At 40.4% G+C, this 25,613-nt stretch overlaps 1 protein-coding gene across 1 annotated transcript; it reads right to left on the bottom strand.

The window, feature by feature from the left end:
* Nucleotides 1-1,765: 1,765 nt before the first annotated feature.
* On the bottom strand, nt 1,766-17,226 carry LOC145396469 (core histone macro-H2A.1-like). The gene is made up of 9 exons (XM_080269843.1): nt 16,950-17,226; nt 14,911-15,017; nt 14,194-14,355; nt 13,139-13,262; nt 11,694-11,803; nt 9,900-10,080; nt 6,723-6,897; nt 4,289-4,460; nt 1,766-2,936 (listed from the first exon to the last, which is right to left on the bottom strand). The coding sequence occupies exons 1-8, from the start codon at nt 17,128-17,130 to the stop codon at nt 4,298-4,300; spliced, it is 1,203 nt and encodes a 400-aa protein (XP_080125969.1). The 5' UTR covers nt 17,131-17,226; the 3' UTR covers nt 1,766-2,936; nt 4,289-4,297.
* Nucleotides 17,227-25,613: the final 8,387 nt, after the last annotated feature.

Raw genomic sequence — 25,613 nt, 5'->3', positions numbered from 1 at the left:
TGGCTCTATCCGATATGCCAAAAATATTCACCACATTCTGTAGTTTCATATAAATGTATCTGACAGAGTCAATCCAGACGCTGTCATGTTAAAAAGTGATACCATATCCCTGATCACGCACTTCTTTTCACAACATTCATCCAGCCAGCTCGATCTTGTCAGTCCCCTAGCTTCACTGACTTTCATACCTCTCTTCCTCACACACCCACCCACCATATTCCTCCACCTTCTCCTTGGCCTACCTCGCTTCTTCCCTCCTTCAAATTCGCTCAAATATACTTTTTTCACCACTCTATTGTTATCCATTCTCTCCACATGACCATACCATCTCAGTATACTCTCTTCCATTCTGGTGTCTACAGACTTCCTTGCTCCTCATCCTTCACGAATCACATTATTTCATATCCTATCCACTCTCTGTACTCCACATACATTCCTCAGCAGTCCCATCTCCACTGCTCTCACCCCTGACTTTTCATTTTCATGCCACACCATAGTCTCACAGCCATATGTTATTGTTGGCACTAACACTCCTACATGTAAGCCTCATGCAGCTGCAACACTCAAGCCTCTGTTCCTTATCAAGGCCTTCATAACACCAGCTACTTTACTTTCTTGTGTCACTCTACTTTCCACTTCTTTTGCACATTTTCCTCCCTTTTCTATCACTGTACCCATGTATTTAAACTCTCTCACCAATTCCACTTTCTCTCCATTCACTCTAACATCACACTGGGTCACCTTCTCTCTCAAGAACCATCACTTTACTATTTTCTACGTTTACTCTCAAGGCACGAGACTCACAGACATCAGCAAAACTCTGCACTGGTCTACCAAGTTCTTGTCTGGTATTTGCAAGTAGTACTGCATCATCAGCATACAACAAATCTGAGTACAGTATTTCAATCTTAACAAAAATCATTAGGTACATAAATAACAGAATAACATGAAACATACAAAATTAAATTGAACACAATCTTATCATTTTTCTTACTAGACAACCACCTTTCCCCATGTAGTATCAATATAGACAGATAGATAGATATACTGTATGGTGGAGCTGTCTCAGTTGCTGGAGAAGTCTGACTGTGACTAAGGAGAGAGGACTGAGGAGGTTAGAGCCAAGGAATAGAGGTGGACTGGTGTGTTAATTTATCAAGTGTGAGCTGTGAAGTGTAATAATTTAATTCATTTATATACAACAATGAAGGATTTACCCTTGGTCTGAAGTAAAAATCAGTCTAATATACAAATAAAAATGATAACTGAAATATATATTTTAGTTTTACTATAATTTGATATAATAATGGTTTGTATCTGCATTTTTGCATCTGCGTGACTGCGAATTTCGAGAATTTTGTGAGTCCGCAGTTGCAGAAGGAAATTTTCTGAGTTTGAAGATTTGCGTTGTGGAACTGAATTTTCATTTGCAGTACCCACCACTGCTGGATGGTAACCATATAACAGAATTATGACACCAGGTGGTTTAGTGGGTAATTAAGGTGCTCCAATCAGACTGAACCTGGGCAGGTTTACATCCAAGGAGTGGTTGGGGTTTATTGCCCAAATAATGCCACGCAGGGATGAGTGAGGCTAATCACTCTAATCTTAAATGTCAGGATCGATCAACTTGCCTAGCCACGGGCTCCTATACTCCTCATGAGGCAACACTGGATTAGATGATGATGACAAAAATAAATAAATAAATAAAAAGGGGGGGGGGAGGTCAACTGATTGGTACATCACCATCAACACGTAGCCTAGTGATACAGCATCCTCGTATTTTCAATCCAGCGCTGGCAATTACCCTTCACTCAAGTAAAAAATAATTAAGTAGCTGAGGAACAAAGGGAAGCTTGTACAATTGGGACACACAGTACCTGTATACACCACGTACTTATAACCTGTTGAATCTGGTGATGAATTTTCAGTTTATGCGGCAATCTCCAGATGTATTTGATCCAGCTTGGGGAATATTTTTCTTTCACGAGGGACAAATATCATCATCACCATCATCATCTGACGCCTTCCTCCTTCCTGGGAACCTTCAAACAAGTGATGTCCATGATATAAATGACTCCAGCCTGCCTTATCCCCTGAAACGTCTCTTTCACTCTTTCAGACATTTTCCTCTTCCTTCTCTTTTACTAATATACTATTCTGCTCCCTTTTTCCATACATTATAATGCCCTTCACATTATTACAAATCCTTACTAAATTCTATCATACCCGAGATGGCAAGAATATAACAAAAAATACAGTCCCAGGTAAATGACATCAATCCCTTGAATTCAATTATATATTTCAGTAGTTTATTTATCTGATGGAGCCAGGATTTCAAGGGCTTGAATGATGAGTGAATGGAAGCATGGCCCATTGAACTAGGCAAACACTGGCTGTCTGGACGCTGCTACTCGTCACTCTGCCCTAGGGTGGGAAAGGAGGTCTGGATAATGATGATGATGATGATGATGATAATATTCTTATTTCTCCCAAATATATTCTATGTACACACACACAGACACACACACAATCCTCAAACAAACTCCCCACAATCTCCTCTATGAAGGCTACGTCCAACTCCTTCAGTTTAAAATCTCTCTCTTATGGTTATTAGAACAGTTTGGAGATGGCAAGATGTATATGAAAAATACATCCTCAGCTTGAAGGGGATATAAACTATAGACTTATGGGTGCCGTATTATCAACCGTACTCAGATGCCCTTCACACGAACGGACTGAATGTCACAGCTTTACATGTACTGTAATTAAATGCCCAAATCAAATCCTCATCACCACACTGTTCAGTTATGGTACACTATTATGCCAAACCAATTTTGAGTACCACGTGTCCCACAGGCTCTACCAGAAAACTGCTTGTACTGTAACTTTTGAGGCTTGAAGAAATCTAGACTCAGCAAACACCACCTACACACCTGTAAGTATATAAAAAAAAAAAAGAATATGAATTAATCCTTAGGTAGGAAAAAGGGTCTGGATGATGATGATGATGATGATGATGATGATGATGATGAATGTGACCCTTGTGGACTACAGGGTGAAGGTTCCCCACACCTGCAGCCCACCATTCTCCCTTTAGGAGGAGAAGGAGGGAGATGAAGGACGTTTGTATAACTAGTCAGCTCCACCACAGAGTTATATTAGTGCCACCACCTGAAGGCATGGATTATGTATAACAATATTGTTTTAAACGTTTATCCAACGTATGGGGGTACGCCATTTTACATCTTTCCCATTCACCCTGTTTATTATTCTGAGAGGGAAATTCACATACATATTTACACAGCCAGTTTTTTCCAGCAATGATATAATTATTCTCTGAGCAACATAAGTTATCCCTCTCTTGAATACACCACCTGTTCTAGTTGATGTTCTTGGTGCTGTTGCTTAACCCCAGCCTGTCTGGCCAAGTTGAGCTGTCAACCTCAGGTACGCAACTGCATCCATGGGACAGTCCTACAGGCACAGTACAGCACATATACCATGCTTGGATCCAGCATTCCCATGTAGTATACTGCAGCTCACCTGGGCTAGACCAGGTCCTCCCCACAGTAAGGCGCAGGGAAATCTATGGAGGTCTGGCACCTGGTTGAACGCCGCAGCTGCTTCACCCAGGGTGCACAGCATCACCATGTATAGGCTCCTTGTCAGTGCCACCCGTCCAAGCTCTTCTCTAGAATCCTGCATATCTTATTCTGAGTTACCTTTTGTCTCTCCAGTCACCACCTTCCTCATGTATCCATTAACTCTCTGATATCACTACTCAAACACAAAATATATCTAGGGAACCTTACAAATTCTATCAAATAACTATGGTATTTAAATTAGCATGATCATCATCCAAACCTCTTTTTCCACATAAGGATGGAAGAGGAAAAAGTATCCAAAAATCTGCCCAACGAAATGGGCTACACTCCCATTCAAGCCCCCAGAATCATGACTCCACCAAACAGGCATAAATATCCACTCTTACACACTTCAGACCATCCATCAATTGCGAGTTAATCCAACGACCCTCACTACACCAAGAAATACATATCTCCTATACACAGCTCATCCTCTTGGAGGCTATGTTTCCTCCATTTTCCCTGCACCTTGCCATGTGAAAGGACCCTGTTACAGCCATGGTGAGGTGCTGTTTGCCACATACAGGCAGCTGCTTGCTTGTGGTCATCTGCTCAGCCTGACAGACTGGGGCAGAGTAATAACAACAACATGATATCTGTAAAAAAGTCCACAAATCCTATTCAGCAACTATCATATTCACCTGTATGTTTTAAGAGTCAAGCTTGGCCAGCTCTGCAGTGTAGGCTCCAATGCTCTCCATGTCATATAGCACAAAATATATTTGCTTGAGAGATGATGACATCACATTAACAAAGTAATTGCAGATGCATTTGATGATGGTCTGTGCTGCCTGTTGCTTTGGGAAACCAGCCCTGAAAAGAAGAAAAGTTTAAGATTAAAACCATTTAAGAGTGAAGCACACTATAAGATGACAGTGTACCATTAACAGGATCTGACCAAAAGGCTTTTAAATGGATTTAAGCTCTGAACAACCAACACAACACAAAAAATATTGAGACTGGAGATTGATGGACAGATAAGATGGAGAAAATTTATTTGATATTCTCAGGGAACTAATAAGGAAGGTGGCAGTACAAGTACTCAAGCAGGGTGGTGCAATATGACAGTACAGTAAAACCTCAGCAAGTTGACCCTGCAGAAAGCAGAATTTCCGTACATTGAACTCAGACCAAGCCTTGCCACTATGAGGGAATTTCCTACAAATTTGTGGGAGAATTGGCCTTTTGTGGGAATTTTTGTGAGAAGACATTTCAGCCAGTAAATTTCTGAGAATTTTTTTTGGGGAATTTTATCTCCATGTGAGATCTTTTGTGGATATCTTATCTTTTGTGGGTATTTTGTGGGAAAATACACTTGGCAACGTTGCTCCCGACATTCAGGGGCCCGGGGCTGGTAGCCGGCCGAAGGTAAACACGGTCAGTCTGCCTCTGATTCTCATCGGGGAAGTTTGCACTGCTCTTGCACTATTATCTATTTGGACTGTTTCACTTTTGCATTTCAGTTAATTACATTCCAAGTGTACCACACGGCATATCATCATCATCCGGACATCTTTTCCGACCCTAGGACAGGGTGAGGAGTAGCAAATATCCAGACAGCCCTAGTTAGCCCAATCCAATGGGCCACACCTCCATTCACTCATCATTCAAGCCCCCAGAATCCTGGCTCTATCTGATACACCAAAAACATTCACCACGTTCTGTAGCTTCACATAAACTTATCCAATAGAGTCCATTCGGATGCTGTCACATTAAAAATGGGTACCAAATCCCTGATCATGCACTTATTTTCACAACATTCATCCAGCCAGCTCAATCTCTTGTCGGTCCCCTAGCCTCACTGACATCCATACCTCTCTTCCTCACACACTCATCCACCATATCCCTCCACCTTTTCCTTGGCCTACCTCACCTCCTCCCTTCTTCAAATTCACTCAGATATACCCTTTTCACCACTCTATTGTTATTCATTCTCTCCACATGATCACACAATCTCAGTACACTCTCTTCCATTCTGGTGTCCACAGACTTCCTTGCTCCACATCTTTCACTAACCACATTATTTCATATTGTATCCACCCTCTGTACTCCATATACATTCTTCAGCAGTCCCATTTCCACTGCTCTCACTCTTGACTTTTCGTTTTCATGCCACATCATAGTCTCACAGCCATAAGTTATCGTTGGCACTAACACTCCATGTAAGCCTCGTGCAGCTGCAACACTCAAGCTTCTGTTCCTTATCAAGGCCATCACAGCACCAGCTGCTTTACTTTTTTGTGTCATTCTACTTTCCATTTCTTTTGCACATTTTCCTCCCTTTTCTATCACTGTACCCAGGTATTTAAACTCTCTCACCAATTCCAGTCTCTCTCCATTCACTCTAACATCACACAAAAGCCTTGTCACTCAGGGTAGAGTCACTTGAAAGTGCAATACATCAATTGATGTTATGATGAGTGCTCCCACCTATAATATAATACAAGGTAAGAGTCACTTGAAAGTTGCACTACATCAACTGCTGTTATGATGACTGCTCCCACCTATAATATACTGTGTTCAACTTGTCCATACTTCAAAGAGCTAAAACTGATTTTTACTAATCACAGTCAATAACCTCTGCATCATTTATTTTTTAACTCTGTATGTATAGTCAATTCACTTTTACTGTCAATTATTCATAATATGCTTATAAATATATGCCCATCCTACTTATCAGTCAGTTGCTTTGTACTTGAGATCATTATTCTTCACATTTAAAAACAAACACTTCGACATTTCATAGGGTATCCAGCTAATCACTTTAATGTAACAGTAGGCTCCTGATTTCTACAGCAGAGCAACCACTCTATTCCTTTAACACCTTCAGTTCCTTTACATACTGTACTATACTTCTCATTTTAACCATGCTATCACCACACAGTTCAATTAAACTTTAGAAGTGCCTCTAGTAGTGAAAGGGTTACTGAATGCCACATTTCACTCCTCCAGTTCAAAGTATCAAGCTAAATAAAATGGTCTAGAAAATGCAATGATCAAATTTAAAAATACACCACTGGACTGAAGGGGTTAAGTTATCCAACCACTCATTTCCTTATGCACTGAGTAACTTACTTTCCACTCCCAATGGATGGCAGTGCAAGAGATTTAAAGTTGCGTGTGTCGGCCACCACCAAGCAGTTCTTAACACAACGCTCCAGCTTGTCAAATGCGTCCACCTCCCCGTTAGTTGGGCCATTGACATGGATCACCCATCTGGCTGGCAGGTTGCATCCATTGCACACCGCCACTGTAATAATAGTCACTCTATTTAAAACACTAATTACAGCGGTTAACTACAATGCATCTCAATGATGCATCTGAACACAATCAAGGTTAAAGAAAGTACAGTAAACAGAAGCTGAAATGGGATGCCTGGATGTGGTGACACTGATACCACATCATTGGGCAGCCTATTGTCTGCTTATAAATTGTCCCTCAACTTCTTCCCTATCAACAGAAAGGTGGATAACGGACTACACGAGAGGGGAAACTTCAGCCTGCACTCCACTGAGTTCACATTCAAAAGATGCTGGGGCTACAACACTAAAGAGAGTAAGGAATACACATAAATGTAACCATGTCTGTATAGATATATCCTATTGTGCTATCTGACTAAATTCTACACTATTATTCTGCACTGACACAAAGATGATTCCTGTTACATAAGCAGAATGCGTTGTTGAAAAACAAACTGTTAGGTTAAACATCATTACATGAACACAACATACAGCAGCTTCAACAGAGATACGTTAACGGATCGTCAAAGTCCATTCCAGGAATATTCTTTTTTATGCAATCACAAATTCCAATGAAAATTACTCTAAGCCAGGACAGTGCAATACTTAACCCCTATGCGCCGGTGACAGTTATATCCGACACAAAGTTTGTGGACTTGGGATGCCAGGTGACGGCAACAGCCACAAGTGTTTTGCACCATTGTTTGAAGTGGCCACCACTTTAACTTGTCACCGAAGGCTAGGGAGAGAGTCCAGCCAGCCGAGCCAACCACACCTCAGTTGCCTCTCTGACTCTGCCTGGTGTAAGATGATGTTTTCTTAACCCACAAAGACCTATGTCTGCCGAACAAAAGTTTCGGAAGATGTAGCATAAAGTCCTATGTCTGTCAATGTTACAGAGCCTACCAAAAAGTGGCTGTAAGTAGCACTGCCTTTTTTATGATGTATATGGGACCAAGCCAATGGGAACTACAGTATCTGGTGGGGTATGGCTGGACTGGGACTCTAGAGGAGGGGGGTGACCCCCCCCTGGGATCTCTCCGCCCACGTCTGCCCCACTGGGCCCTCTCCTCATCATGGCCCTGGATAAAGTAGCAGGTGTGTGTAGCAAGCATACTTCCTCTCTTCCTCCTCACCCCCAGCATCTCCCTTCCTCCCTCCATCCACCACCACACTCCCTCCACCTTCATCCTTTCTCTTTGTTTCCAGGCACATGGGGTTTTCCCTTGCTACACACCACTATAAACTTTATTTTCCTTTCATGATCATTATTTCACCTTGTTTTATGCCTAGCAATATATATTATATTTTTTACAGTTATGTCTGCATGGTTATGTCTGGCAGACTCAAGGGTAGGCTTTTTATTTTTGACAGTCACTAGTACGGTAACCATTGGACATACGAACATGAGATATACATATTCAGGTGGGTAAATTCAAGTTCTTGAAATCTGTAAGAGAAAAATTACAATCTGAGGGAGTTGAAAAATTGGACCCTAATTGTGGTTCTGGGAATGGGTGCTCTGAAAAATTTGCTGTCTTCTGCGGTTAACCTTTTCGTTCAATTCCGTTCCTGCCTGACGTGGACTTTTGCCTCATCCACCCCTGCCAAGCCTCTTTCCAAGGATACTTGGAAAGGGCTCAGTGATAGTGCCACAGGGGGTGTGCCTTGGATGCTACTGTGTCTAGTTTACCTAGTAATGGGGAAGTTATCATGCTGGGAGCAAAGCCATAGTCGGGGCCGCAGGCACAAGCATGACTACATCCTACCTCTTGCGCTACAAATTAATCCTCTTCACCACGTCCTTATTCATCAACGCATTGACCTACAGACCTGGGGATACTTTCATTCACGAGAAGAAGAGTTGGCGAGTAATAGGGTCCTTAATTTGTTTCCCTAACTGCTATAGTTTCTGAGATATAAAGGTTTGATTACAGTCTATTTTCGGAGCAATTCCTGTGCAGGGAGAAAGGGCACGCCATGGCACGTGGTATAAATAGCTCGATGTTTGAGGGTTAAGGACTGTGAGTGTATTATTAAAATATGGAGTAATAATAAATATTTTACAAATTCACACTTCTCTGGCCAGCAGTTTTCAATTTTTTCACTAAAAACCATACTGTAACATTCATTCTCCCTGCTATATCCTACCACCTACATTAACTTTAAAACCTCACCCCACACAGAATTTCACACAAATCAGAAGTAGTCTGCAGACTCATGTGTTATGAGCAAACAGCACAGCATCACCTCCATACACCAGACATACACTAGATATGAGATATGGTATTCCATCTCTCACCACTCATTATCACCTTCACTCCCTCCTTCCACACTTTCTCTTATGATCCCATCCATATTCATAATTGTTATCTATATATTATTCAATTCTTTTCTCCCCATCAGGAGTACTGAAGCTCAAGCCCAAGGCTACCCTACTGAGTCTTGACATTTAAGGTGCGTGATCAGCCTCACTTGCCCCTGAGTGGCATTATGTGAGTACTGACTGACTGATTGCACTAACATAACCACAGCAGAGTAACAACAGATGTCACTGCCACCATACAACAGGAGTAAAAGCTGAACAAGGATAGCTAAAATGTATACGGTTATACACGGTACGTATAACACAAATTAAAAGTCATCTAACATTAAAGTTCACACACTACATCAAGGACACACTATAAAATTACAGTATGAATCAAACAAGTCAAAACTAAATATAAAAGAACTATAAAATTACAGTATGAATAAAACGAGTTGAAACTAAACGTAAAACTAAAGCTGTCTGAGGAAGCCTGCTTTTATGTGAGTGATAAACCCTAACCCTTGGATGTAGCAAACTGTAATAGGTCCCACCCAGTTGGAGCACCTTAACCCTGCAGACCACCAGGCATCATATTCATACACAAGGCCAGAAAAACTATGGGGACATCACATACCTCGCCTTCAACACCAATGCTGAACCACACTCCTTACGCTACACAGAAAAATGCCATTCGGTTTCTCTTACCATCACAGGAGGGAAGAGCGCCATTACAAGAGGCCAGGTCCCGAACCTCATCCACCAGAGCCTTCCCACCAGCCTTGCTCAATGCTTGTCCAACCTCCCCAAGAAAGTCTAAGTTGGCATTGGTGGGGTGAACTACTGCATCAGCTTGTACAGTTGAAATGTCTGACTGAATAACTGTCAGCTGCAGATAGGAACAGAAATTATTTATAAGCAAAATATCCATAAGTACCTAACGTTTTAAGTGGGATTACGATGATGGAAGCCATAATTCATCGACATGTTATACATAATTCCAGGCATTCACACAATACATAAATATTTAACAAAGTGATGGTCAGGAAAGAAAGTACAAATATCAATGACTGAATGATCACAAAACAGATTCCCAGCTGGAAGAGCAAACAGTCTGATGATTTGTGCTGAAATTGTCCTACTACAGCCTAACACAACACTGCACTAACTTGCCTTCTATGTATGTCATTCCTGTTGTATAATTTTCCATCTGGCATACCCAGCACTCAAGTGATGAAGTTCTAAACACAGATGATAGAAAACAGTGAGCATGGAAAATGTCAGACAGTAACAACATACTCAAGAAAAACCTGACCTTACACAGACTCTAGATCGGTGGTGTCAAACTCAATCCTTCCCAAGGACCACACTTCAGTTCTGTTGATCGTCTGACGGCCAAGTGTACCAAATGGTTTTATTACATGTAATTTTGTGGAGGATTAGTGCCCCTCCCTGTAAAACAATTAACTCTAAGCCGTTGGCCACCCCGTTTGGGATACATGGCGTCTGGCAATGAATGAATGAATGAATTTTGTGACAGACTATCAACACCCATTATAATCAATTTCAACTGGTGACTACTCCAACAACTCTTATTCCCATTCACTACAAGCTACAATAACCACTGACCTCAAATAAATGTAGAAACAATACGATAATACCGGTTAAGAAGGCATCAACTCACCCAAAACTGTGTATCCCTGAGAGCCTCGACCAGTGTGTTTATGTTTTGCTCTTCGTTCAAATTCACCAAAATAGGAAATACTGTTTCCAGATTTCCATCCGATCAGAGAACTATACACACTGTACTATACATCATTACTTTAAAGTGCAGGCAAATTCAAAATTTGCAATATATAACAGGAAACTTGTTGAATGAAAATGCCAGTATATTATACGGCAAAGCTGAAGCCTATTCAAATGCTCGGAGAAGTTCGGTACGTCTGCTAATCCTGCAGTGGCACTGGTTTATTGATAATATTTAAATAAAAGTTTTGTGACATATCTGTTCACCAATAAATTATTCAAATAGTATCGTTATCAATCAAATTATAAATATCTCCTAACAATGTTGTAACATTTGTTCACTTGATTTTCATTTATTCATTTGTCACTTGATCATATGACAAATTTTACGGGATTTTCCATTTGTTATTTCTCATTTTTTCTTAAGTCATCGTGGGCCACTCTTTTCCTCTTTGAGAGCCACATGTGGCCCGTTTGACACCTCTGCTCTAGATGGCGGATCACAATATCACTGTAACTGGAAGAACAAAATAACAGTACCACATACATAGTACTAGGCTCAAGTGTCAAGTGCAGTGGTATGTAAAAACTGTAATGGGATTATTTTCCTTCCTGCATAACTGCTCCACACAATCAAAACAAAGTCCAAATATATGTATCTATGTGGTCAGAGCCAACAAAAATGGGCAAAAGAAAATACCTGTATTTAGCATCAACTTAAATGGCAAAGGTAAAATTTTCCTCAAAGTATCTTACCTTCTGACCAAGGAAGAGTTTTTTCTCAGAAAGAACTGTAAAGTTCCCCGGTTGGGTTGCAGCTGACATGTCCTTTCCTTTTGCTCGTAACTTCAGGGGAGAAGAGGCACCTAATGGGGGGAGGGGGAATCAAATATTATCAACACCATTTAGCAAGTTGGGTTGAAAACTGAATTTTCTTCGCTTTGCTTTTGTACTATTTATAGATAAACTATCTAGAAATATGTACACCCACATTTCAGTATGCCCCCTTCCACTTCATACCATTAACCCTCTCGGGAACTGTAAGTTTTCTCTAAGTTTCTGTGACGTGATCAGAAAGAATGGAGACAGCCTCTGACAATGCACAAAGGAAAACATTCCCATTGATTTGATTTGCCCAGGAAATTGGTTATACTGGTATAAATGACATACTATCATCTTCAGTGATGTTTATAATATAAGCGAATAAAAACGCACAACACTGATGAGTAAGAGACCATTATGCAGTAAGAATGCACTATTCCCAGAGTGGAAACAGCTTCCGAACCTCCTAGTGTAAAATTTTGCCAGCACTGTGCAAGAGCAATATATAAGTCTAAATGCAGATTTTCACTGCCTTTCTCACGGTGATTTCGGAATTTTGATACAACCAACAGTTTTTGAGTACAGTATATCGCCAAAAATCGCACGCACACCCCCACACACACTACCAAAAGCCAAGAGGACACTGACTATTTGAGAGTGATGGCCTTGAAATAACCCCTCCCCCTATTGCTCACCAAAGCCTGATGCACTTCAAGCTAAAACTTAATTTTTGGTGAATATTTTTGTCAAAAATTGTCTAACTGATATCTCTTCAACCCAATCCTAACACAAACTGAGTCATCGGTTACTCTTCAGTTCAACTCTAATATGACGCAATTTACATCATCGTTCCTAAGAGGGTTAAATTTGTGTCTGGAAAAAAATAATAATATATAAATTAATAATTTGAGAACATCGTAGCAACTAAACTATGGTATTTATTTACCCAATAACTGATACACTTATACTTCTCTGAATTCTCTATGAGCCAGTGCAACCACAACACAACTTGGAGAAATCTTTTACACATAAAGGGCACAGCAGTCTACAGATTAATGAGATGTGAGAAAGAAAAGGTCAATTATCTATGATTCAATGGGAAATGTCCCACCCACAATACTTCCTAATTCATAACTACTTGAAATCAATATGTATTAGGGCACTAAGTTATGGCACACAGGTGTTCTTAGTGTTATATGATTATTATGATTCACATTATAAATGGTATGACAATAATGAACAGAAATACACATTCTTTTCACAGCACTGAAAATATATACCAGTACAAGCTCTTCTCTTATCATGAACAAAAATATAATTCTAAGGCAGAGACAATAAATCACTATAAGTTCATGAGGCCACCAGCTATATTTCCTTACCTGAAGTCACACTGGCTGCTGCACTGGGAGATTTGGCCTGTGCTGGCGAGTTGGAAGCAGCCAGAGTGTTGGATCCAGCTGGCGATGAACCGCCCACATTACCATTGATTTTGGCATTTGGCATCTAAGAGAACACACTGTATGAGGGTATGCTGTATTACAGTATGAGATAAGAATAAAGTAAATGCGCAATGACATAGACTAGGTTCCAAAGAAAGTTTGTGAAAGTGAGGGCCATGCTGACAAAGGCAGATTTTATGTGAAACAGAGTATTGAGGAATGGAGTGGAAGAGCATACTGATGAAACTGTATAGCCTACTGGTGAAACAGTAGGAAGAGAAGAGAGTGTCTGGAAGAGTAAGAGAGGTGTGTGAGGATAAGGTAGCCTGGAAGTACTCCTGTTAAGGCCATCCCCCAATTTGAATTATTTAATTTGTGGACAGTATCTAGCAATGGTCCCACCTAAACAGGGCCTGGCCCCATCTTGGTCCCCCATCTGTCGAAACCTGGCTACACAAATGGGCCAAGTTTGAGTAAACGAGTATAATCAAGAGGGGAGGCGGTGGCTCAGTCGGTAGAGAGGTGGCCTGCAGTCCTACCAGACCCAGGTTCAAATCCCCGCTGGGGCAGGGAACAGTTTAAGGACGTGAATTTCATAACAGGCAGACTTTACCAATCTACCAGAAGATCCGCCGACATGTCGTCAAAATACCCCCGCTAATACCAATACACCAGTCCTGTATGAGAAAGCCTTAGCAAGTATTCAGTATGGAGGGTGGGTGTTAGTGCCAAAGTGGTGACATGTAGAGGTGTATGATATGTAGGAGGACTACTGGGCCTTGGGACCAGGCTGTGAAGACTATGCCCAGAGTTGGGGGGGGAGGAGGTAAATCAATCAACCAATCCTATGTCGCCCCATGAGGAGCGTAGGAGCCCGGGTCTAGGCAAGTTGGTCCTGACATTTAAGATGGCAGAGAATAATCTGGTAAAAATTATATTTAAAAATAGGGGAGGGCAGCATAAAACTTCCATAAACACAATAGGTCAATCAGTACCTTCTTATGTGCGGGCGGCTTTGTGGCGATGGGTTTCTTGTAGGGGACTGTGACAGGGGTGTTTGCTCCAGTGATGAACTTGCCCCCCCGTTTCTTTGCCAGCAGTTCTGGATGAATCTTGGGCAGCACCCCACCCGAGGCGATGGTGACATGGCGCAGCAGCTGGGTAAAGACAGCACACATTCAACTTTCTCAAATCAGTACAACGCCTAGTTTTCTGTTCACACTAACTCTCACAATCAAGACAACTAACACCTAGTTTTCTGTTTACACTAACTTTCACGATAAAGACTAACGCCTAGTTCTCTACTCAGGCTCTCATGATCAACACAACTCCCACTTTTCTGTTCACACTCTCTCATGACAAGGATGACAACTAGTCTTCTGTCCCAGCTCATGCCAGAGAGTATTAATCAGCTGAGAGTAATTATAGTAATATACGAGTGTTAATATTGATACCATTAGCCCTCTCAGGGTTGGAAAAACTAGCTTTCTGTTCCACCTAATGGCAGGTGTCTTTATCCAGTTAAGAGTTAGTCACAGGTGCTTGACAGGGTTAATACTGGCACCATCAACTCATGTTACACAAATCTTATTCCAACTCCCTCCCATGACAACAGCATACATCAAATGCTTCATTAAGCAATGTCCGGCCTATTGTAATACAAATTTTACATCACTTCAAACTACAAATCTACAATAACAGTCATTTATTACCTGGTGTAATTCTTCATCATTAGCTATGGCCAGAAGTATATGTCTGGGTGTGATTCTCGATTTCTTGTTATCACGAGCTGCATTTCCCGCTAACTCCAACACTTCAGCTGAAATATAAGAATACTGATGTTAGTCTACAGTACTTTTTTATAGAATGATTACTTTCACCGTTACCAGTAGGTATTAATTATACAGCTGATGCTGAGTAGGTATATACAGTATGTAAGTAACAAACTCCAAACTCTGGTAAGTTTGGTTAACAATACGGTACTTTCTGACTTGGATAAATTTCTGACTGGCTTTATTCAAAGATGGCCAAAGTTTTCAACTACTCAAAACTTGGCTTTGTAAGCTTTAAGCATATACGGTACTGCAGTCACTATGCAACTATACTGTAGCTGGTGCATTTCCATGGAGCTGGGCCACTCCCACATGCTGAATCAGTACTAGGTAATGGGGAACGACATGGGTAAAGAGACAGATGCCTTGAGGAAAAGTACTTAGCCATGGTGCTCACCTCTGCAACTTAAGCCTCTGAGCCTGTGGAAGGTATTTCACCTACCAAGCTGGGATACAGGGTCACTGTATTATCCAGGTTACCGTACCACAGGGACTGCCCCTAGGTATTATCCAAATTTTCTCACCTCCCTCCTTCTCTCAGCCACTTAGACTTGCATTACATTTATTCTCTAATTTCAACAGTTCTTAAAAGTGTTCTTCACCATCTGTTCATTTTTCTCCCTTCTCCATTAGCAACTTACCATTTTTATCTTTCACTCTGACTTATTTCTAACTCTACCCCTTTCCAAAACAGTTTCATACATTCCCTCCACTTTACAATCAAATTCCTTCTAAATTCCCCATGCACTCTCTTCTTACTCTTTCTTACTAATCTTTTCACCTCCCTCTTCCTCTCTGCATATAACTCTTCCATCTCTCAACTTCCTCCACGCCCGTTTCTCACTGAATCACTGTATGCTTTTTTCTGTTGCACCACAGCCTGTCTCACCTCATCATTCCACCATGCTGTTCCTTGCACCCCCTTTCAGCTTCTCTTCACACCACCTCACATGCTGCACAGATTTCTTCTATGAATATCTTGCACACACCTTCCACATCCCCCCTCTGCTCCAAATCACATTTACCCAATCGCTCCTCCACTACTCTCTTATATTCTGTCACTCTATGATATGGTCTATTTTGAAATTTCCCAAGGTATTTTCAAAACTGCAATTATGCAAATAATTTCCACATCTCAAAAATTTTCTTGGCCATCCAATTTTTGTGGGTTTCATTAATTCTGCACTGGACTGCCATCTTGCTTCAGCATTTGATATTCCACATTATTTTGTGCTCATTAAAGTTATTTGCACTTGTGATTCAATATTTTATGACAACAGGTTACATATCATTATGTCTTTCCCTTTTTATACCACAATATAAAAAAAATAAAATATTTATCAGGGCAAACTGTACATGGAAACTGGTAAAACGACTTACAGATATTAACTTGGATGGGAAAGTCCCTTCTGGTGAACCAAGGAAAATGTGGGATGACATAATGTTTAGGAGGGGTTTTAGGAGTTGGGGACTTGACGGGACTGATGCATCACTAAAGACTGGAGAGTAACCATCACCTCAAAAAGGCTGATCTGCGCATTCACAAAACACTTGATAAAAGAAACATATGTACCACAAAGCACTTTAACAGCAGGACACCGCAAAACTGTAAATGACATTCTTTGAACATCAAATCACATATCTTTCAGGACTGAGCCATTTTTACATCAAAACATGAAGCAGGTATCACAAAGGGCATTTCCTTAAAGCTAATGTTTTTGAAATATAAGGCCAAATTTTCAGTTCCCTTGAGAGAGAGAGGGATGGAAACCCCTGAGATTAATAAATACTGTAAGGTAATAGGCAGAGGCTGTTGAAATAACCAATGACTGCAAATCCTTGGACTGACAACCATCACTACCCAAAGTTACAATAACATTTATCAAAAGCAGAACACACATTACACTGGCAGGGTATACCTGTGAGATACTCGATGACGGCGGCTGCATAAACAGGTGCCCCTATGCCTATCCTCAGTTTTCGAGTGCCTGGGCCAGCCTTCATGTAGCGGTGCAGGCGGCCTACAGGGAACAACACATTGGCTCGCTGAGACTTACTTATGTTCTTCTGTCTCTTCTTCGCTATACCACGGGCGGACATGATTCCTGGCTCTTCAAAATAATTTGGCCTTGAACACAAAAAAATCCTACAGAATGTAATCGATATTAGCCACGACTGTAAGCGACTCTCAACTACCCCCCGCTACTGAATAGACTCCAGTATGTCTCTTAGATAAATTGAAGTTTGCACTTCCCGGATCTCCTACGCCGGTTTTTAAATGCCTCTGAAGCCTTTATCAGAGAAGGTCTACCCAGGATTGGCTGGTGTCGAGTGGCAAGCAAAGCGACAGGTTGTGACGTTTATAACCGAGCAGACGCCTTCCCTGCCTCTTTACACCACTGGCAGGGGCGGCTTGTTCAAACACGCGCTGTACGGTCGTAACTTTACTCCGCTGCTGTCTTTTCTGTCAAACAATTATTATCATCCACTTTTGAAAATAAATAATATGAGACCACTGAGACATACGTAAAAGGGAAATGTATGAGAAAGTGGCGGCAGGAAAAGGTTGCATCATTGCTGCAGTTCCAAAATCAAGCTGCCACGCGTTGAGGTGAAGCTATGTGTGACACCATCATAGACAGAATAATCAACAAACACATTTGAGGAAATATTAATTACACGAAAACTGCAATAATGTTAGGTCGGACGGGACAAGATAAGATTGTCAATTACAGCTCTTGGCATGTTGACAGTAATCGTCTTGCTTTTCACTCCCCACACACACACAGACACACACACATTTATTAGGTCCTCGTCATGGCAAGCACTTGCTGACGCAGGTTACGCCTTCTTTGTTTATCCTCATTCTCGTAGTTTTATACCCTTCAGCAACAACCTTTTACTATGAGTCAGCCGACCTGCTGAAGCTGTCCCTTCTTTATGGTAAATGAACCTCGCGGTTAATATACGCCCATGAGGCTGCCGATTTGTCACCCTAGCAAGGTACTTGTGCTGTCACCAGACAGACCACAAAGTGCCAGCCAATGGTATATGGCCCGTGTACTGGCCGACACGTCAATGCAATCTTCATGAAGCATCAGACAACACGAGTTTGCTGCCAAAGCTGAGCAAGAGACCCTTCATAACCCCAACTTTCCTTAACCGTCCCTCACAAGCAACATCCCCCCCCCCTTCCCCCCGCCCCGCACAGGTTTGCCTGCAAGGGAAAACACGTTTTGCTTTTCAAAACCAAATGTTTGAAGTTGACAGCAGCTGTCCCTTCTAACACAAAATCTATTTCTTTTCCGATAATATGCCATAGCCTTCACTCTGCGTTTGAAAGATACTGCACTGATAAAACGGTTCAGAACAGCATCTGCAGAATCAATGATGAGATATAGACTGCCACTGCAGACAATACTAAACATAATCAGCGAGAGGAAAGCAGCTGATGAAACAAGTCTTTATCTGCTGCATCTTGTTCAGGGATGTACAGTATATTAGCTAGGGCTCGTAAACGGAGTGGCCACTGCCACTCTGGCTAAGCCACTGATCTTGAATACATTGAAGGATGTGAATGACTGCCTATCAAACCTTTCTCTTTCCACATGACAGAAGCATAGTTTATGCTGAAAATATGTAACCGACATACTTTATGTGAACACCCATATAATATGCGTAATAGTTCACTAAGAACAGGCAGAGGTTCCAATGCCAATTGGTCTTACGCTTGTGATTTTCTAGCTTTCTACATCCAAACAGTCTGTGAAGGACAAGGAAATTGATAGCACAGACTCTTTCCACCTGTCTCTTGTGTATCCTGCCCAAACAAACCTGTTACGACACATAACTGTCATATGTTTGTTGGTAAAGGTGCAACCACACTTGCACAAGAATAGAGTTGTATCTGGGGATTTGGAGGGTGAGGGATCCTTCATTATTATCCTTATCTCATTCTTTCAGTTTAGTCACTCTTGTAGAACCTGCCTAGCATGGGCCACCTGGCATACAGCAGCTATCCTCTGCTTATGTACCTGTAACCCAATGCTACAAGCTCTCAAAGTGGCATGGGTTGAAACTGTTCACAAGCCTGAAAGTACAAAAAAATTTTCATACTACAATTCACATTTTTAATGGGGAAAGCTATTTGCTACTCCAGTAGCAAATAGCTTTCTAGATTAATTTCATCACACATCATGGTTTAACTTGGGTGTTTATTATAGTGTAGTACAATGAGGTTAGCACAGAAACCAGATGATGTGATCTACTTAAAGATTTATTGAACTTTTAGTCAGCACAAGTGATAGGTGCAGTCCTTGTCAACATCTGCAGACCAACCCTGATGACCTACAGCTTAAGCTTGGTCCTCCTCCAGTGGCGCCTCTTTGCATTGTACCTGTAGAGATAATTCAAGAATAAGACAAAGACAGTAAAGATGAGGACTCTCCCCCATCCTCCATTCCTATAATACTGCACACAGATTACACACAGGACATCTCTCATCTTGCTCAGTCTGCCTTTGGCCACTCCTCTCTGTATTCTTATCTGTGACCCTCCTAATCCATTTCCCTTCCCCTTTATGTCAAGTTCAAACCATCAACCTATCAATTCACATAATTCCTCTAAATATTTCTTAATCTGTCTTGCAGTGCACTACAGTATTCTCTGCTGTCACTCATTGAGACTCTAACTCATCTATCACAACATCATAATTTCTGAGCATTCTAGTGCGACTATATACAGTATATCCTCTTCTCTCACACAGCCTCACTGCCATATAGAGTAACTTCTCACACATTTTGCAGATAACCTTGGCATGAAACATGAACCCCTTCAAAGTAAAGAGAGGCAAGAGTTCTCCAATCTTCTGCCATCCACTTATTCTGCCATTAAAAATGACCTCTGGTTCTCCTCACACTCAGCATAGGAAACCATTTGTCACTCAATGTAAAGCCACCTGTAAAGGAAAGAAAAGCAATAAGAAGTGACAGGAAAGATGGGAGAAATAGGAAGAGAGGAGGGCAGGCACAGAAAAAGAATGACAAAGACTAAGGAAGAAGTAGGCAGCACTACATCAAGTGGATGATGGTCGCCACCACCTACCACCACCATGATAATATATTCATTTGCACCATAAATTAATATTTATGCAAAACAGAAGTCTGTCAAGGTGTGTTGGTGATCTAAACTGGAAATACTCACCTACTTTAGCTTTATTTCACTCTGAATCCTGATTTTTAATTAACAGTTAAATTAAGCACAATGCTTTGACGCATTCCAGATATTTAGGCATGTATGAACCTAGCTATGGTGAAAAAAATTATAACGTTTTCCTACTGAAACTCCCAATTCGATAAATGACCACCAATTTGATATTTCGTTGCACCGGCTTGCTTGTGGTAATCAAAACTTACTCTTCAGCACAGTTCCCAAGTCCACTTCTACGCTCCTAACAATATACAAACAAAATAGTCTATAGGAGCTGTCAGAAGTAACATTACTGAATTTGTTGACCAGCACTGGCTAAAAAAAAAAAAAAAAAAAAAAATCCTCGGCTAAATACGACAAATTTCAGTGTTGCAAATGAAAGGTTATTGAACCAACATCCAGAAATTAATGCATGCTGCAACAAAATTTTTACCCACCTGATCTTGTTGCCAGTGCAATTCCTAATCCAGGGAGGAATGGGCCTATTCTGCTTCATCTTTTTGGCAAGCTTCATCTTAATACGGAACGTCTTGTGGGCAGCCTGAAAACAGATTGCCATTACAGTAACAAATTGTAATGTAGCAGGAAGAACAATGTACTATGTAGTGCCATGGTAACATATCTTTATTTGGTTTACCAGGCTCCACTCCATCAACATGTGGCGCTCTGCAAAGCCACCAATATTTTACAGAAAATAATATAACAATTATTGCACTATAAACTTAATATTAATGAACAACCAGGTAATAAAACTTAATATTAAAGACTAGGTAATAATTATAAAACTTAATAGTTAACTAGTAAAAACATGGTTATGCTTACTTTCTATCTATCTATTGCCAGACGCCATAATCCCGTAAGGGGTGGCCATTTGACTCTGAGTTAGTTGTTTTACAGGGAGGGGCACTAACCCTCCACCAACCCAATGCTTACTTAAAAGCAATAAAAACTAGTACCGTAATTCTGATTCAGCAGTGCCCACTTTCAATAATACGATACATTTGACATAAGACTTAATAATCACCCTGACACTTTATGGTAAATAACACAGTCATACTGACTTACTCATAATAACACAATAATGTCTCCTATCAATTTTATACTGTTCACTTTACAAAATTTCATAAAACGTAATAATCTCAAATACACTTGTCCTCCATATCATAGCAGTCACTAAACAAGAAAGTTTTAAGTCTCCTTTTAAACAGATCCACATTATTACTGTTCTTAACAGCACTTGGTAGTCAATTACATAGTCTTGGGGCACAATTTTTAAAGGTTCTAAAACCAATGTCTGTGTTACACCTTACGAGGAAGAAATGCTTCACTTTAAAACAAGCCAGTCTTTATTTAAATGGATTTCCCAACTGGCCATTAGTAATGTCATTCAGATATGGCATTTATTTTATTTTTTAATGAAGGCATACCAAGGAATGTCAAATGAGGGGAAACGATGGCATTGGAGCACTGTATAGGCATATGGTGTTAGCCGTGCATAGTAAGCTACTTTCCTTCCAGATAATGACAGTATTCGTCTTAGGACTGTACCATACTATGATCATACAGGATTCATCACGCAGTACCCCTTCTGTGTGATACAATTCTGATTGAATGAACAAATCTTTTTAGTGTCCAATTCCCAAATACAGTACAGTACCCTATGATATATATATATATATATATTTTTTTTTTTTTTTTTTTTTTAAACACCATGTCCCCATTTTCAATAAGGGCAAAGGTGCTGACCCTGGGTAGAGGACTTTGGTTATGGAGTGTGTAGCATTTTATGACTAGATGACCTTCCTGATGTCTACCAACGACCCTTGGGTGGACTCAAACCTCCGACCCTTTGGTCAGAGCAACCAATTTTTATGGTAAAATGTACACACATTCAATTATGCTTCAATTAACAAAGTCTACCAATTACAAAATATACTACTATATAATAATGGGTCAAAGTTATTTCAAGAATTTTGTGTGAGCTCTTACCTTACTCAGGAGGCCTTCCTGATCAGTGGGAAGTTTTCCATCCCAAACTATCCTAATCTTACTTTTGATATACAGTACTGTTACTTATGAGGCACATGTTTTGGTCTGGAACTTAAAAAAAAAAAAAAAAAAATGCAGATCAGTAAGGCCGCCTGAATATGGTAAAGTAACAAAATACATGATCCTATACTCTACATTGGTTACTGGGGAACTACTTGTCTGTTGGCAAAATTTTCTTTATAGAGATTTTATTGGTGTTATTTTGGCTCCTAAGACAGTACACAAAGGCTGCAGGTTTTCACCATCCCCTGCCCTGCCAGTCGCATATTTCCCTTCTATAATACGATTCAGCACCACCTCCGGAAAAGTCAGCCAGGCACAACGCTCGTCCCGTAGTTTCAAAACTAACCATTGTTTTTTCTCGGAAATATGCTCGACGTGTTTCCCAGACGAAATTACTAACGTAAGCCTAACCTAGCGCTGAACTATGCCACTAGGTCTGCCTGGTTAAGGGCGTTATTGCTGAGCTGTAATACGGATGGCAATATGCCTCTCAGTCAAGAAAAGTAACGGCGCAACAACCACACCTGCCTCTCCTTCCATGTTGATACACAAAAAAAAAAAAAAAAAGAGCAAGCATTGAAACATATAAAAGTTTCTCTTTCAGAAGTTCAAATACCCTTGTACTGGAAACTCTAATCATGAACGTTGCTTATCCTATGCACAACACTGATGAATTTTCAGTTTAGGCAATGTTTACATCAATAAGCCATGCATCACCCAAAAACATCTATCTCCTCACAAATATCGGACTTGCAAATAGGTTCAAATAAATCATTCCTAAACCAACAGACAGAGGAAGAACAAACAAAATAGAATTATATGAGTCTGGCACATGATGCGATGAATAAATGGAGATTATAGGAACCTTACCATCCTGACACCCTCCTGGCCACCTCTTGATTGGGAAAGAGCGTTGTAGCGTTGTCAGGTCCTAAGCCAAATATATCGCTAAACTTGACCTCAAACATAGCTAGAATGATGCTATATACAAAAATCTCCGCAAAATAGTAAGCAGAGGGAGAATATGACCATTGATCACTTGAATATCGCTTAAACATTTTATAAATCTGTAGAATATAGTTAGATTTCTAGAGGTCATGCATTCAAAATTGAAGCCAAATAGATGTCCCTAAATCTAGCGAGAAGCCAAACTGGCAACGCGGGACCCAAGCTCGGCGACACTCGCGTATCCTCGCACAACGCGAGATTTGTAGAGGCGCCAGATTCAAATCTGCTGATTAAAAAAAAAAAAAAATCCCATTTCAATGGAATTTAATTAACAATGGCATTAGACGGACACACACACACACACACACACACACACACACACACACACATATATATATATATATATATATATATATATATATATATATATATATACCTTACAAGCATGGCTATTTCTTGAAAGCGAAGAATGCATACTGGAGAACTGGGGTAGCCTACATGAGAGTGGCTGCATCCAAGTGTTAAAACTCTTCATTCAAATGACTTAAAAGAAAAGAGTTAAGCTACAAACGGCCGGTGGTGATACAATAAGTGTACATTGTACTCACTTCCTAGGCTGTAACTTCACTGCAAATGGTGGAAGCAGTTTACAGTTGTCTCTACCACATTCCCCCACCCCCCTATTAAGAGAAGTAAAATGTCATAATGTGATGACAGATGAACTGCATGGGAAGCCACGTGTTAGTCTCCCAATCTAAATTTGCCCAAAGGCTGGAGTTCTAAACCTAATCAGTAGTGAACACGCATGGGCACTGTTGGTACAGTACTTTATGTTCACTCATTAGCTGACATATATTTGGAGAGTGTCAGTTAATATTAATGGTGTGTGTAAATCCTATAGCTTTTTCATAAAGTGTTCTCACCAGACATCCTTTTGTACTTCAAACCTGGCAAGCATGGGTAAAGGTTAATTCTAGTTACAATGGGGTGCTTTCAAAGCTAGTATTCCGCCAGATGGCTCCACTGTTGCAGTAAACACATTCCCCGCACTGTTTAAAAAGCATATTTTTCTTTGTTAAATATCTATACTGTTGTGTGAAAATGTGGATCATGGTAATGTCATATGCCGAAATATAAATAATACAAATAGAACACGTATATATAACGTATCGTGAAGTGTTTATATTTATCATAAACGGAAATTAAAATATCACTGATGGCATGTGATGGCAACCCGTCCTTCCAGTGACCCTATATTATTTAATTTCTGCTACATTTAGTGCAAATTTGGTTCTTAATGCATTGTCTGTTCAGACTGTAAAGTACGCCTAGTGGGTATCTAGACTCATCCAGTTTCTATGTGGGCAGAAATTTAATGTTGAGTAAATACTGGCATTCAACATTTTGCTCGCTTCCTTCACGCATGCGCACCACAAGACAGTCCCGTGTTTAAGTTTTTTCACGAGGGATGTCAAGTTTCCAGGAAAAATTTTATTTTGATGGCGTGTAATGTCACGGATTCACTCAGAGTAGAAACAAGCTAAATTCATAACATTCGTCATTGGTTCATAAGTGACTATGTACAGGCAGTGTGTTTCACTGAGCGATATCTTTGTGTGATTGTCATTCCCACATATTGCCTCTCTAGCTGTTAACTAAGCTACGCCGATTTCTCATGTCCCTGTACCCGACGTTGGTTGCATTACTGTCGTAAATGGACACACCCACAAACACATATAGTTCAGTAATGTGAGTTCCTGACTGTTGAGCTGAGAGAGAGAGAGAGAGAGAGAGAGAGAGAGAGAGAGAGAGAGACCTTTCCCTGCAGCTTCCTTGCACCATGAGTGAGTCATATTCACATGTATCATTGTAGCTTTTTGTAAATAAAGTGTTACAGTGAAGTTTTGTCTTTTTCTGTTGAGAACTAGTGGTTATTTTAATTTTTACATTTCACCAAGTGCCTACCAAATAAATACCTTAAGGTCATCTTATCATCAATATCTCACACACATTGCCCCCACTTGGCAAGTCCCTAATGGTATGGTCATGTGAGAACTGTCTCCAGGCCACCTGTCCACACACATATGTTTGTAAGATCTTCCACTGACTGAGTCAGTAGCTTGTGCACATACCAGTCCTCTTGACCTGGATGCAATCTCAACTGGGGGTAGACATTTAAGAGGATGCAGTAGTATTTACTCATGTGTTCTCACGTTTGCATATATATATATATATATATATATATATATATATATATATATACATTATATATATATACATTAATATATATATATATATATATATATATATATATTATATATATATATATATATATATATATATATAAGCGTGAATACTGAACTTGACTCCGTGTG

The sequence above is a fragment of the Coenobita brevimanus genome, chromosome 38 (genome assembly GCF_032717465.1).
Source record: "Coenobita brevimanus isolate Jiangsu-jjx chromosome 38, ASM3271746v2, whole genome shotgun sequence".
NCBI lineage: Eukaryota > Metazoa > Arthropoda > Malacostraca > Decapoda > Coenobitidae > Coenobita > Coenobita brevimanus.
Note: the sequence above shows the minus strand (reverse complement) of the source record. Positions and strands in the feature narration are given on the sequence as shown.